Source organism: Clupea harengus, chromosome 10, assembly GCF_900700415.2.
Source record: "Clupea harengus chromosome 10, Ch_v2.0.2, whole genome shotgun sequence".
NCBI classification, from domain to species: Eukaryota; Metazoa; Chordata; class Actinopteri; order Clupeiformes; family Clupeidae; genus Clupea; species Clupea harengus.
This window is the reverse complement of record NC_045161.1, coordinates 5,913,807-5,926,547: the sequence shown is the minus strand read 5'-3', so window position 1 is coordinate 5,926,547 and position 12,741 is coordinate 5,913,807. Positions and strand designations below refer to the sequence as shown.

The window sequence follows — 12,741 nt, the reverse complement described above, 5'->3', positions numbered from 1 at the left end:
ACAGTGCTCAACAGTTAAGTAGTTTAAAATAAATTGTCGGGAAACTTGGTTAATTCTTAATCAGTAATTACCCTAGCCAATTGCTAATTATATCACTATATGTATATGCTAAATATCTCAAACTGAACGTCTGTTGTCATTCAATGATTGCTTTGTTATGCTTGCATGGTTGTTGTGAAATACAAGATGCACAATATCTTATTTTCTCTTTCAGACTTATGAGGAGTGGAAAGACTTGCTTCCTGATCTTAGTGAATACAACTGGGTAGTGCCTGATTTTGTGTGGGAGCTCACTGAACAAATAGACTTAGGTGGGTGTCTATAGATGTGTATTTGCCAGCATTTTTTTCTCTTATTCCAAAATTGATTGGGGTTTATTACAAGTGACAAGTGGGGAAAATGGGTTAGCTCTTACGGTATGTGTGGTTTTTCTGTTGTTGCTGTGTGCAGAAAAACTTGCCAAGGCTCTGCCTGATGCTGCGGAGTTGGCCAAGCTAATGCCAGACCTGGAGAAGATTGGAGAGAACTTTACGTTTCTTAAGAGTCTTCTGTCCACTGGTATGTCCGTGACTTTTTGAGTCCATTTTGGTTAAGCCAGGTTTGAGGAGCTGTTTTGGCTAGGCCTAAATTATTTAATGGCACACATCTCACTGAGCTTTAGGCTGGATCTGCTTTTTGCATCAACAAAAATGTTCAATGCTCACACGCATATTTTACATCCTCTGACTATCTTTTGTGTTGGGCTTTCTTATGTTTGTTTTAACCAAGATAGTTTGTATTCAGTCTTGTACGATCTATTCCCAACACTGCTATTACAAACATCTTATGCTGTTGATGCTGAAGCTTTGTGAAGATATACAGTCAGAAAACTCAATACTCTATGCCCCCTGTAATTGTAAAGTTGCAAAAAATATTAAATAATCAACTGTGACATGTCATTACAGTTAACTGGCACATTGAGGCACCAGTTTTAACTACACTTAAAGTTCCTCAGATTCCTGCTGTACTAGTGATAAGGAGTAGGTGCCTCAACCCCTTATCTGAACTTCCTTTGCTAAAGTGCGGCTGGTCAAAAAAGAAAAAAACCCAAACAAATCTAAATTTAAAAAATAGACAGACAAAAATAAATCTTACACATAAGAACGACACTGTCATTAAATTATCAGTTTTAGTGGTGTTTGGCTTGACAGCTTTGCAAATGTGGTTTAAGAACCAGGTTTTTCAGTTACATGGCTTTGCATGTCCATACAAACTATAGTGACTTTGTGATAAATCTTACATCTCTTATTGCACATTGCTGATTCTTCATGGGGAGCTGTAGCTTGTCAGGAATGCACGGTGATCTGGTCCATATGGTGAAATGGACCAATGCATTGGTTAAAAACATGGACGATTAGAAATATTGTCTCGTCATTCCACGTCACCTAGCATGACCCTGTGACCGTTTGCTGTCATCATATTATTTTGGTTTTCATTCTGTTCTTCCTGTTTTCCCCACGTTCTTTACAGGTGTGAGTTTGGTTAGTGAAGTCAATGGAGCTTCTGGTCTGCGTCTGTTGTTAGGTGTGTAAACGCCCTTCTCAGCCCCCCCTCCCTACCTTCTCCCGCTGCCGTTTGAAAGCTCTCTGTCTACGCGAGGCACCCATGGCTTTAACCCGTGGCCTTGGTGCTGGAGTTCAAAAGAGATTAATTATGGGGAATGTACAAATGGACATGCCAATTCTTTACAAACCTGTTCTCATCTAATTTTTTTTAACATTTTTTTTTATTGTTGCCACTGTTGTAGAGGCAGAGGCAAATTATTGGCACAACAATTTGTCTCTTGGCTTGATGTTAGATGTGTTTTTGTTTGTTGGAATTCAAGTCAAGTTTTGTCCTTGATGGCCAATCCTCTCTTACCTTTTGTGGAAAGTAAAGCTACTATACTATACCATGTCCATCAACACATAATATTGTAGGCTTCCGGGTTAATATTCAGTTTTAGGGCTGCTTATTTGTCATAGAATCAACAGCATAATATACACATTTATTTGGCTGGAGTTAAACAATTTCTGATTGGCAATAGATGTTAAAGGAATACTCAAGCATTTTTCAGCCTAATCCCTATGTGCTGCATTGGTTTTCACCCTTTTGTACTATTTCATAAAACCCTTTGATTTTAAAACATTGTACCTGTAAAATAGAAGCTTCTCAACAAGCCAGCAGGGCCATTGTAGAATGCTGCAAATGCCTCACATAGACATTAGGTTGAGAAAAGGTTGAGAAATCAAGATTCCTTTAATAGAACGATCTGTATGGGAATAGAATGGAAGGACTCTCATCTTTGAGAGTTCACCAGCATCTTGACCTGTCTTGCACTCGGGTGGAACTTCCTAACTCTCTTTGTTTTCACATTTCTTCACACTGTCCACTCACTCTTTATCTTCCTTTCAATTTGGCTTTCTGTCTGAAACCTCTTGTCATTTTCTGTGTATGTTTATTTTGCTCGTCTATTCAAAAGTGTGTGTGTGTGTGTGTTTTGTTTTTGTTAAACTGTGGAATTTGAAATCAGCAACCTAGTTGACAGCCCAGTGGGTACTATCATGGATGTCTTTATATGTAAGATTACAAGGAGTTTCCACACAGTTTCATCTTGAAACAAAATGCTACTCACACCTGTGTTCAGACCAGCACGCTCCTCATTCTGTTCTCTCTGGTCTCCTAACGTGCGTTCTCCCTTCTCATTTTCTCTTTTCACCCCTCTCAAACACATGGCTTTATTTTTCTCTCTCTCTGAAGCCCAGTGAGTTCAACAGTTTGGAAACAAATGAAAGCTCTGCTCAAATTTCACAACACAAATCTAGCGCTGCAAAGGAAGGTGGTCTGCGTCAGAGCTCAAACTAGCTGAGTCACAACGGTAGAAGGTCTTCCATAGTGCGTTCAAGGACAATGTATATATAGAAATGCGAGCTCCACAACCCCATGGTGGCCGTAAACACATTCTGTGCTCATACCAGACGTGCTTCGAGTGAAAGCGGAAACCCTCACTGAGCTGGAGCAATCGACATCTTATTGATAGTGTTAGTATCACATTGAATACATCTACATACATGGATATATATATGTTTCTGTATAAATTGCACTTTTTGTCTTAAATTTGAGTGCAGGTCTGATATTTAGAAAATGGCTTGAAGTTAGCTGGTCGTACTTGTCAGAGCCAAGCATTTTTGCGATATTTTTCATTTCCAAACTTTTGACTCTTCTGGGAAGTAGGTGCCAATCAGTTCTCATGTGGTGGGCATGTTTGGAAAGAATAATTGAACTGTTATGCCGTGCTGTTTTCATAACCACCTCTCAGAATTTCACAGCGTGTTTACTGTAGCCTGACTGCCACCTCAGGTTTGTTCTGGTTGATTGTGTTTCTCCGCAGAGTCCCCCGGCGAGTCGGCCCTGAAGGCCCCAGAGGCCCCGGTGGCGGCAGCCGCGGCCGCGTCGACAGCCTCGTCGGCCGAGGGCGGCGACAAGCAGTACAAGAAGGCAAGTATCAGTGCTGCCCCCTCCTGGCTCCATTGTGCTTGTTCTCCATCAGTCCCCGCCCGTAGGTCCGCTCATTTACCCAATGAGTGTCACGTTTTTCCTGCACAGCATTGCTGACGCTCTACCTCGGGTGCTTGAACATGCTTATAAGACCTTCATCAGTGGAAAATGAATATGTATGGCTTTTAATAATAGTTGTAATCATACTCTGTGAATGACTCCATCTTATTATGTCTTTAAGTTACACTTTGTAAAGCGTTTTTGTGTCCGATTGGGTTATAAATGGAGGAATTTCTATAGATTGGCTGCAACCTAAAGAGATTGAGATGAAAGCACTTCATCTTGTTAACCGAAGGCTTTTCCGATTTCCTGAACGCTTACAGAATGTAACTTAAACGGCAGAGAGAAACAGTGATGGATTTGAACAAACGTTTGAATGTGTCATTGTTTTCCCTTGGAAACATTGCCGCTTTTGAGGTGATGCTTTTCCCAAAGCTCACGGAGCTCCAGATCACTGCTGCTCCTCTCATGTTCTATACTGGTCGTACTGTGCTGTCAGTGCTTTCTCACCGCACCGCACCTCACCGCATCTCATCTCATTCCCCCTCTGTGTACCTTCTGTCAGCCCGTGGATGTGTCTGTCACATGGGGCATGAGACCATGCTTTCTGCAAGATAGGGACCACATGGGGCCTTCATGTGCTCTAGCTTTGAATATCTCCATGCTCTGTGTGTGTGTGTGTGTTAATGTGGCTCCATGGCTCATTAAACAATAGGTTTCTCAGCATTGTCATTTTCCACAGGCTTGCCTTTTGATTTTATCAATCTGACTTCCAGGCACCACTCCCACTACATTTGAAGGGAGATACTGATCTTGTGATCTGCTACATGTTTAGATGAAGATGTAGGGCAGAAAAGGGATGGCTGGTTTTCTGTAATATTCTTCCTCTAAAGATAACCTAGCTTTTTCAGGGCTTGCAGGTGCCTAACTTTTGAGCTACGCTTTTAACAGGGTAGATATTGTTTATACACCATTCTGTCCTAATGTACAATTATTCTGTCTTTGCTTGCTTTACCATGTCTTTATATTCATATGATGTGTCAGAAAACTGAAAGTGCAAACTTGTGACACTACCACTAGACCTAATACCAGCTGGCTTTGAAGAGAAGCAGTTCTTTAATTAAAGGCATTACACATAAATTGACAAGCTTCTGTCTTGAGCTTGATGCCCTCCCCCCCTCCCCTCCCGCCGTTCTGCCAGTCTCCCGCAGCCGGCTTTCTGCTACACCCATGATAGATCACTTCAGCTTCCTTAAGTGCTTCGCTTCACCCACACCACACCTTTAGATCTTAACGAGAGTTTGGCCTCCAATGGACAGTGACTTTATATCATTCCAAGCTAGTATGCAGACACGGCATGGGCTAGGGGTCACATCTGGGTCTTTAATGCCTTCTCGTTTTAGTTTTCTTTTGTTGTGAGATTCTGTTGCCCTAACGCTGTTTTACAGGCTTTAAGATCTGCATTCTGATGTCGACCTGATTTACAGTGACATTTTTTTAATGGACTCCCAAGATATGAACGCAAGATGTTTTTCAAGATGTCGATGAATAACATGCTTTATTGGTTAATGTACCCCTGTTTAGTCGGGGGGGGGTTAGCTGACATTTTGATCTTGGTTGTCAATATGAAAACAAAGATAAGCGATTTATTTGATGTGAATTGTCACGTCTTACCTATTTGCCACTGGCTGAGAGGCACTGGTTGCTGTATCAGTAGTCTCCTCTGCTTGTTAGTCGCTCTAAAGCCAATGAAGATTATGGGTTTGTTGAATTGCAGCCAGCTGACTTTTGGCTAGTTCTTGAAGCCTGGAGCTGTCTTCATTGGTTTATTTTTATTTTGGTGGCAAGACATTTCGACCCTCTTACCTCAAGATATTGAGTCCAGTCGATGGGTATGCTTCTGCCCTCTCCATTGGCCCAAACGGCTGGTTTTTTTTTTTTGTTGGCCAGTTGGTTATTTCTTTTGTCTTGTGTGGCCTCTCTCTCACTCTGCCGTCCCTTCACAGCAGGGCTTACTTGGCGAGCTCATTCTCATACAGCAGCAGATCCAGCAGCACGAGGAGGAGGTCCGAAGGGCGGCGGCGGCTGTGGCAGCGGCGGCGGCCAATAGCGCGCGGCCCGCTCCTGCACCTGCTCCTGTTCCTTCTCAACCTCCACCTCCACCACCACCACCACCTCCTCCGCCTCCGCCGCCCGAACCCAGTCCGACCCCCACTCCGGCCCAGAGCGCCACCCCCAGCCCAAGCCCCCCGCAGCAAAAGCGCAAGGTGAAGGTCCACACCCCTCTCCAGGAAGAAACCCCCCCACAGCTGTCCTGCAGCCACAGAGCACTAGACTGGACACCAATCTCCCCCTCCTCTTCCATAAGCCTCCTCATATAGGATATTAGATTTGTAGTAGAACCCCTACTAGATTTCAAAATACCGCTGAGGAGAAACTTCCATCCTCTTTAGCACATTGTTCACGGTCAATCTATACCCCTTGATAGTCATTTTGCCGTTTATTTGCCCTTATGTGATGAAGGACATTTAAAGGTGTAGTCCTTGATTTATAATCCATTATACTTTTTGACAAATTCAGGGTAATTCTCCTCACATTCATCTAACTGTCCGGCCGAATTCCACTGTTCCAGCCAGTAAACAAGGGATCCTCATGCTCCAGTGTTGCATCAGGAGAACTGAAGGGAGGGCTGGATATATTTTGGCAGTGGAGTTCAAATATCAAAAATCTTTCGGCAGCATCAAGGATTGCACCTTTAATGGCTTCTGGATCCTAGAGTTCATAAAGTATTTTTACAAATTGTCCCTGTACTTCAGATATATCTAAGTAAATGTATACCCATATTTTCCATTTGGCATTCACCATTTGGCACCAGTTGTGGTAGTTCCATAAAGGTGTGTGCCATATAGTTCCCTTCCCTGAGCAAACCCTACTGCTAAAAATGGCACTGTCCCCCTTGGCTTGCCCTGGAAGTCACCACTGCATTGCCGTGCGAACGCTGAGAGATAGTCGGCCATGTCGCTGGTAGGATGGGGCACCTGGAAGTCAGCTGACATATCTCACCCACATAGCCTGCCATGCATATGCCCCGCTGAGGTCATAGCGCTCGTGTGTGGAGGACAGTGTGGAACAATAACTGCACTGCATGGAGTGGAGTGTCTGCCAGCTGCATGGACTGTGGCGACTAGGCAGTGAGGCGTTTCTTCAGCTCTGTGCCCAAACACCATCTGAGCACCTCAAGTGACCCTGTAGTGACCCTGTAGTGACCCTTATGGTTGAGTTTTCAGTGGGCTTTAAATGTAAGCTTAGTGAAGGGTCACTGTTGCCATATTCTTGCTAAGTCGCCTCACTCCCCCAGCTCTAGTATAGTGTGTGTGTGTCTGTCTGTCTGTCTGTCTGTCTGTCTGTCTGTCTGTGTACCCCTGTAATTTCCCCCACCCTCCCCACCCCCAGCCTCAATCATTCGCTGGTGCTCTGTAAATCTCCCTGTGTCTTTGTCCGACTACATCACAGTTGCCTTGCAGGTGCTGAATGATTTCATAAGCTGATTTTTGCCCCAATCATTCGCCTGTTTCTCTCTCTCGTGTGATCAGTGATAATTGAGTCTCTTCCAGGCCTGTTGCACCTCTTCTCTGTGGTGAGATTCAGCATTGATTTTGCACAGAGCAAGACTGAATGAATGAGTGAATCATTTCTCCCGTATGCCTTGACTTTAATGCCTTCTCGATTGCTCTGTGGGTGTTCAATGCACATGGTGGCTGCTGATGCTCTGAAAAATGAAACAAAATCCTGTTTAACACTGCATCAAGGGGACGGCGGTCATTGTGTTTGGCTCCATAATGTTGTCCTTCTGTCCTTTCTGCGCCCGCAGGCATCAGATAAAGAGAAAATCGACCAGCTTCAAGAAGAGATTCTCCGCTCTCAGGTGAGGTTCCCAGCGCAGACCTGAAAGAGAGACCCCATAAACTCTGGTCAAGTCAACTGTGTGCCCTTTGAACCCGTTACTAAATGTGAGCTGTAACTCCCCACATCTCAGATGAAGTACCAGCGCATGCTGGAGCGTCTGGAGAAGGAGAACAAGGAGCTGAGGAAGGTGGTGCTGCAGAAGGATGACAAGGGCATCCATCAGAGGAAGATCAAGGTGAGCTCATTCTGCTCATGACATTTACAATTTTTTTAAAATATTTAAGCGAAGAGACTTGATATTCTTAACCCTGTGTCTGTAAAAGATGGTGGTTTAAGAACCAGTTGCTCTTACCAGTGGTTCTATCTGTATATATGTCCAGCTAAAGGCTGGTGTTTGTGTGTACCGGCAGCACCAGTGTGAAAGTATATAGGTACATATTATTGTTTTTTCATTCCTTCTTTCTACAGAAGTCTCTAATTGACTTGTACTCAGAAGTGCTGGACATCCTTTCTGACTTTGACTCCAACTACAACACTCAAGACCACCTGCCAAGGGTAAATGTCCTGCCTATATTCAGATTGCACATAGAGTTTGGGTTGAATATTAATAGACAGGGTATGTCTGATGGAACTAGATTTGTTATTAGTAGGTTGCCAGTGCTGAGGTCCTAGATTTGACCAATCTGCCATTTTATTATAGATGATGTCAACAAAGACTCACATAGCAAACTTTGTTACATCGTAAGTTGGGGCTATTTAAAGTGTCAGGGTGCTTCTGTCCCACCCTGGGTTATACCAGGCATACTAATGTTGCTGATGCTGTATAATGTTGAAACCCAATAGCCTGGTCTCTCTGCTCCCATTAATGAGCTGCTGTGGGATGTGTTGTTAGGTGGTGGTGGTTGGGGACCAGAGTGCAGGGAAGACCAGCGTGCTGGAGATGATCGCCCAGGCCAGGATCTTCCCCCGGGGCTCGGGCGAAATGATGACCAGGTCCCCTGTCAAGGTGAGATAATGGGAACCAGAGCGCAGGCACATGGACCATGACCACCTCGATAAATGGACTCCAACAACCAGACGTTCGTTTCAATCAGAGACCAGGGGCATGTTCAGCCCAGACGAAGCGTAGCAAAACGTTTATTTCCCCAGAAACAGTGGTGGAAACCTTGTTGTGTTGCACAAGCATTGCGACTGTGGCAGCTGAGAAGGCCATTCTTAGCATTCTTTTTGAAGAAGTTTCAGAGCCTGATGAAATGGGTTGAAACGCTTTTTCTTATCCTGCCTTTGTAAATGACTAGTTTGATCCATTGTTCACACCTTTTAATATGGCGGGATTTATATACACGTGGCTGCTGATTGGGTAACAAAAGTCAAAACTCCGTTGCACACCATTTAACACTGTTTCGAGGAAACATGTGGTTCAACCTAGAAACTGTAGCAAACCGTGCGTACAGTTTTACAGATGGAATGTGCCCATGGTGATCCTCACAGATGGGACAGATGGTTGTAGTGATCCTATTCTCTGTGGGGTCTGATGAGGTTTATGGATGGGCACCATTAACTAGATGTTTGAAGTGTGTTGGAGTGTGGTCGTTGGCTCTGTTCTGGTCGACATGGGGGTGGAGGGTGTTCTGTCAAACTCGAAACGGTACAACTTGTGAGTGTCTGTGTTTTATAAGGAAGACTGAAATTACAAGCTGAAAAGTTTTAAAAATGTTGACCAATATGTCCCCCTCCCCATCCTTACTGATTTGTGTGCCAAAATGTAAAGTTAGCAGTAGGCTATTTGTACAAACAGATCCTGTATGTAACATCATTTTACTTTTATCCAAAGCGACTTGCATATGTCGTATCTTAATCAGTGACAGGCGGCTAAGCTTATTCTGCACTCATGTTTGTACCTAGAGAGAAGCGCTAGCGGTGTCGGAGGGACGGGTTCTAGATGCCGCCTTAACTTTTGTGCCTTCACAGTACGTCCAATCATTTTGGATGAAATGACTGACAGTAAGTGTGCTGTGTGTGATGTGTGTCTCCCGCTGCTCAGGTGACCCTCAGTGAAGGCCCTCACCATGTGGCCATGTTCAAGGACAGCAGCAGAGAGTTTGACCTCAGCAAGGAGGAGGATGTAAGTGGCACTGTTCTCACGGCTCTGAGCGTTGCTTGGTTTCCTGTGCAGAGTGTCTAAGGAACTCTGCATCTGCTGCTGTTACATACACACACACACACACACACACACACACTCTATCACCACATTTGGGTTTGATTGTCTAGATTTCTTTCATATAGGAGTTTGTATGTTATGTTACTATTTTTTCTTTTTTTGTGTGTGTGTCCGTTCGTGAGAGTGTCTGTGTGCCGCCTTTTCCATTTTGTGTGTGTGTGTGTGTGTGTGTGTGTGTGTGTGTGTGTGTGTGTGTGTGTGTGTGTGTGTGTGTGTGTGTGTGTGTGTGTGTGTGTGTGTGTGTTTTTGCGTGCGAGAGAGAGAGAAATATGCTGATCTTGTTAAGTGCTGTGTCCTCTGTTTGTCTGCAGCTGGCTGCCCTCAGGCAGGAGATCGAGCTCAGGATGAGGAAGAGCGTAAAGGATGGTCAAACCGTCAGTCCAGAGGTAAATACAAACTCACACTCACACACACACACACACACACACACACACACACACACACACACACACACACACACATACACACACACGCAAATTATCCCAGGCCTCCAATACATCAGTCACATAATGAGTCTGTGACGCGCTCTCTCTTAAAGACTGAGTTTCCATACTCTTTGCATTTAATCTCTTTATCTTCTTTCAGTTGGTCACCGTTATTCACACTCTCACATTTGAGTCTTGCTTTCTCAGTGAACCAGCAGTATACCACAACTCAGTCCAGCTGCTATTATAGCACAGACTTGTACAATTTCCAATGAGTCCAATGGTTTATGTCACATGTGTGTTGACTGAGGAATTGTGTATTTGTGTTAAACAGACAATTTCTATAAGTGTCAAAGGCCCTGGAATCCAGAGGATGGTGTTGGTGGACCTGCCTGGTGTTATCAATGTGAGTCACACACACTCACACACACACACACACACACACACACACACACACACAGGCACACACACACAGGCACAGACAGATTAGAGGTATTGGAAACTGAAGTCTATTGTCTTGTGCATGTGTAGACTGTGACCGCAGGTATGGCTGCAGACACCAAGGAAACCATCTTCAGCATCAGTAAAGCGTACATGCAGAACCCCAACGCCATCATCCTCTGCATTCAAGGTAGGCCCTCTTACATCTAACACCCCATATTATTATTCCCCAGGTAACCTGACACCACACAGAATGACTTGTTACATTTAGAACCAAATCGTTTTTCACACAAATAGGTAAGCGGTACATTCAAGGACCTTTGAATTGGTGATGCTTCTAACAGATTGAAAATGAATACGTTCTTGAAATAGGGACATTTGGGGTCCTGTTCTGCATCGAATGGCTCCACGTGTGTTGGGTGGCCATATTGTGGAGTGTGGGTGCGTTAATGTTCAGGAGCTACCAAGTCAACGTTTAGAAAGGCGACACTTGATGCAGCTCAGTGTTGAAGTCAGAAAGACTGGCCTGGTGAATGGCCTGGCACCTCTGCAGCCACACAGTCATGGTTTGCTGTGCTTGTGCCCCCCCCCCCCCCCCCTCAGATGGTTCAGTGGATGCAGAGCGCAGCATCGTCACTGACCTGGTCAGCCAGATGGACCCCCAGGGCAAGAGGACCATCTTTGTCTTGACCAAAGTGGACCTGGCCGAAAAGAACCTGTCCAGCCCCAACAGGGTGAGTGAGAGACACACACGACGGGTCACAGAGCCACACACAATTTGAACACAGACAGTAACTGAATGGTGCTCTGCACGGACCGGCCAGCAGAGGGAGCTCTCATACCACTCACAGTAGCTCTCTGAAGTGATCTTTGAAAGTACTGCCCTGCTGTCTGATGGATGCGGTGACACACGTTAACTAGTTTTCTTTTGTAGATTCAGCAAATTGTTGAAGGCAAGCTGTTCCCAATGAAGGCGTTGGGTTACTTTGCTGTGGTTACTGGCAAAGGTAAACTATGCTGTTTGTTGTATTTACAAAAGTGTTTGAATCTAAAATAACTATATGAGCAACAGTCTAAAATAAGTGTCATTACTTAGTGTTATTTTTGTCCTTCCAGGAAGCAGCAGTGAAAGCATTGACTCCATCAAAGACTACGAGGAGGATTTCTTTCAGAGCTCCAGGCTATTAAGGTTAGATTTTCCCATAAATTCAACTAGTAAATGCACACAAACACTTCCCTGAAAACCAAAATTGTTCAACGTATTCAAACTTCACGGAAGCATTCCACCAAAAAAAAAAGAAGATCGCTTCCAGCCCCCGTTGTGTGAATCATGCGCTCTCTGATTGGCTGCCTGAGGTGACTGGCGCTGTGTTGTGTTGTCATCAGAGACGGCATGCTGAAGGCCCACCAGGTCACCACTAAGAACCTGAGCCTGGCCGTGTCCGACTGCTTCTGGAAGATGGTGAGGGAGTCGGTGGAGCAGCAAGCCGATGCCTTCAAAGGTGAGATGGGAGAGGATGCACAGACCTGCGTGACCTCCACTGAGCCGATGCGGGTTCAGAGGTCAACAGCCCTCAAGGTTACGCAGAAGTTCTGTGCAGCGGTCTCTCTATGACCCTATTCCTAATGATACACATACTGTGAGCACCACCGATATTAACTTATCATAGCTGGTGGTTTTCTTCCCGTGTGGATGTGTGTGGAGACTTCAAAATGCCCAATGTGACCGTAGCAAAGGCACCCTCCACCACTTTTTGTACACGTGGAAGCAAAGTCTTAGAGTTGGCTATTCAGACTGAGAATAGAGCTGCAGTGACCGAATCAGGCCACACAAAAACACTCTCCACTCTAACTACAATTGCACCTGCCTTTCCTCATGATCTCTCTCTCTCTCTCTCTCACACACACACACACGCACACGCACTCTTTACACAGACCTCACCTCAGTCCACACTTGAGCTCACCTGGCGCACTGTGTGGTGTCCCACCGCCAATTACCCAGCCCTCCTCGCCTCGGCTCGGCAGGAGAGGCAGATTTATGACCTGGTGGGCGTCTGCTCCTCTTCCCCATTGTGTGGGGTATCGATCGCTAGCGCAGCGCCTGGAGCCGCACCAATAACCAGAGCAATTAGCGTCAGCCCGCCTGTGTGAGCCGGGGTGGGGTGGGGGAGC

The 12,741-nt window shown here is 45.1% G+C and overlaps 1 protein-coding gene across 5 annotated transcripts in view; it reads left to right on the top strand.

Moving 5' to 3' along the window:
- opa1 (OPA1 mitochondrial dynamin like GTPase) overlaps positions 1-12,741 on the top strand; it is a 44,371-nt gene that overhangs the window by 2,412 nt on the left and 29,218 nt on the right. Inside the window, exons 3-19 of one of the 5 annotated variants that reach the window (XM_031575107.2) lie at positions 215-311; positions 451-558; positions 1,510-1,563; positions 3,410-3,516; positions 5,586-5,843; positions 7,448-7,501; positions 7,613-7,717; positions 7,951-8,037; positions 8,375-8,488; positions 9,527-9,607; positions 10,015-10,089; positions 10,463-10,534; positions 10,660-10,759; positions 11,173-11,303; positions 11,504-11,576; positions 11,686-11,758; positions 11,956-12,071. In XM_031575107.2, coding sequence (XP_031430967.1) covers positions 215-311; positions 451-558; positions 1,510-1,563; positions 3,410-3,516; positions 5,586-5,843; positions 7,448-7,501; positions 7,613-7,717; positions 7,951-8,037; positions 8,375-8,488; positions 9,527-9,607; positions 10,015-10,089; positions 10,463-10,534; positions 10,660-10,759; positions 11,173-11,303; positions 11,504-11,576; positions 11,686-11,758; positions 11,956-12,071 — 1,705 coding nt within the window. Of the gene's footprint in view, positions 1-214; positions 312-450; positions 559-1,509; positions 1,564-3,409; positions 3,517-5,582; positions 5,844-7,447; positions 7,502-7,612; positions 7,718-7,950; positions 8,038-8,374; positions 8,489-9,526; positions 9,608-10,014; positions 10,090-10,462; positions 10,535-10,659; positions 10,760-11,172; positions 11,304-11,503; positions 11,577-11,685; positions 11,759-11,955; positions 12,072-12,741 lie in introns of all 5 variants that reach the window. The other 4 variants (XM_031575106.2, XM_031575108.2, XM_031575109.2 and 1 more) reach the window with 4 other exon arrangements.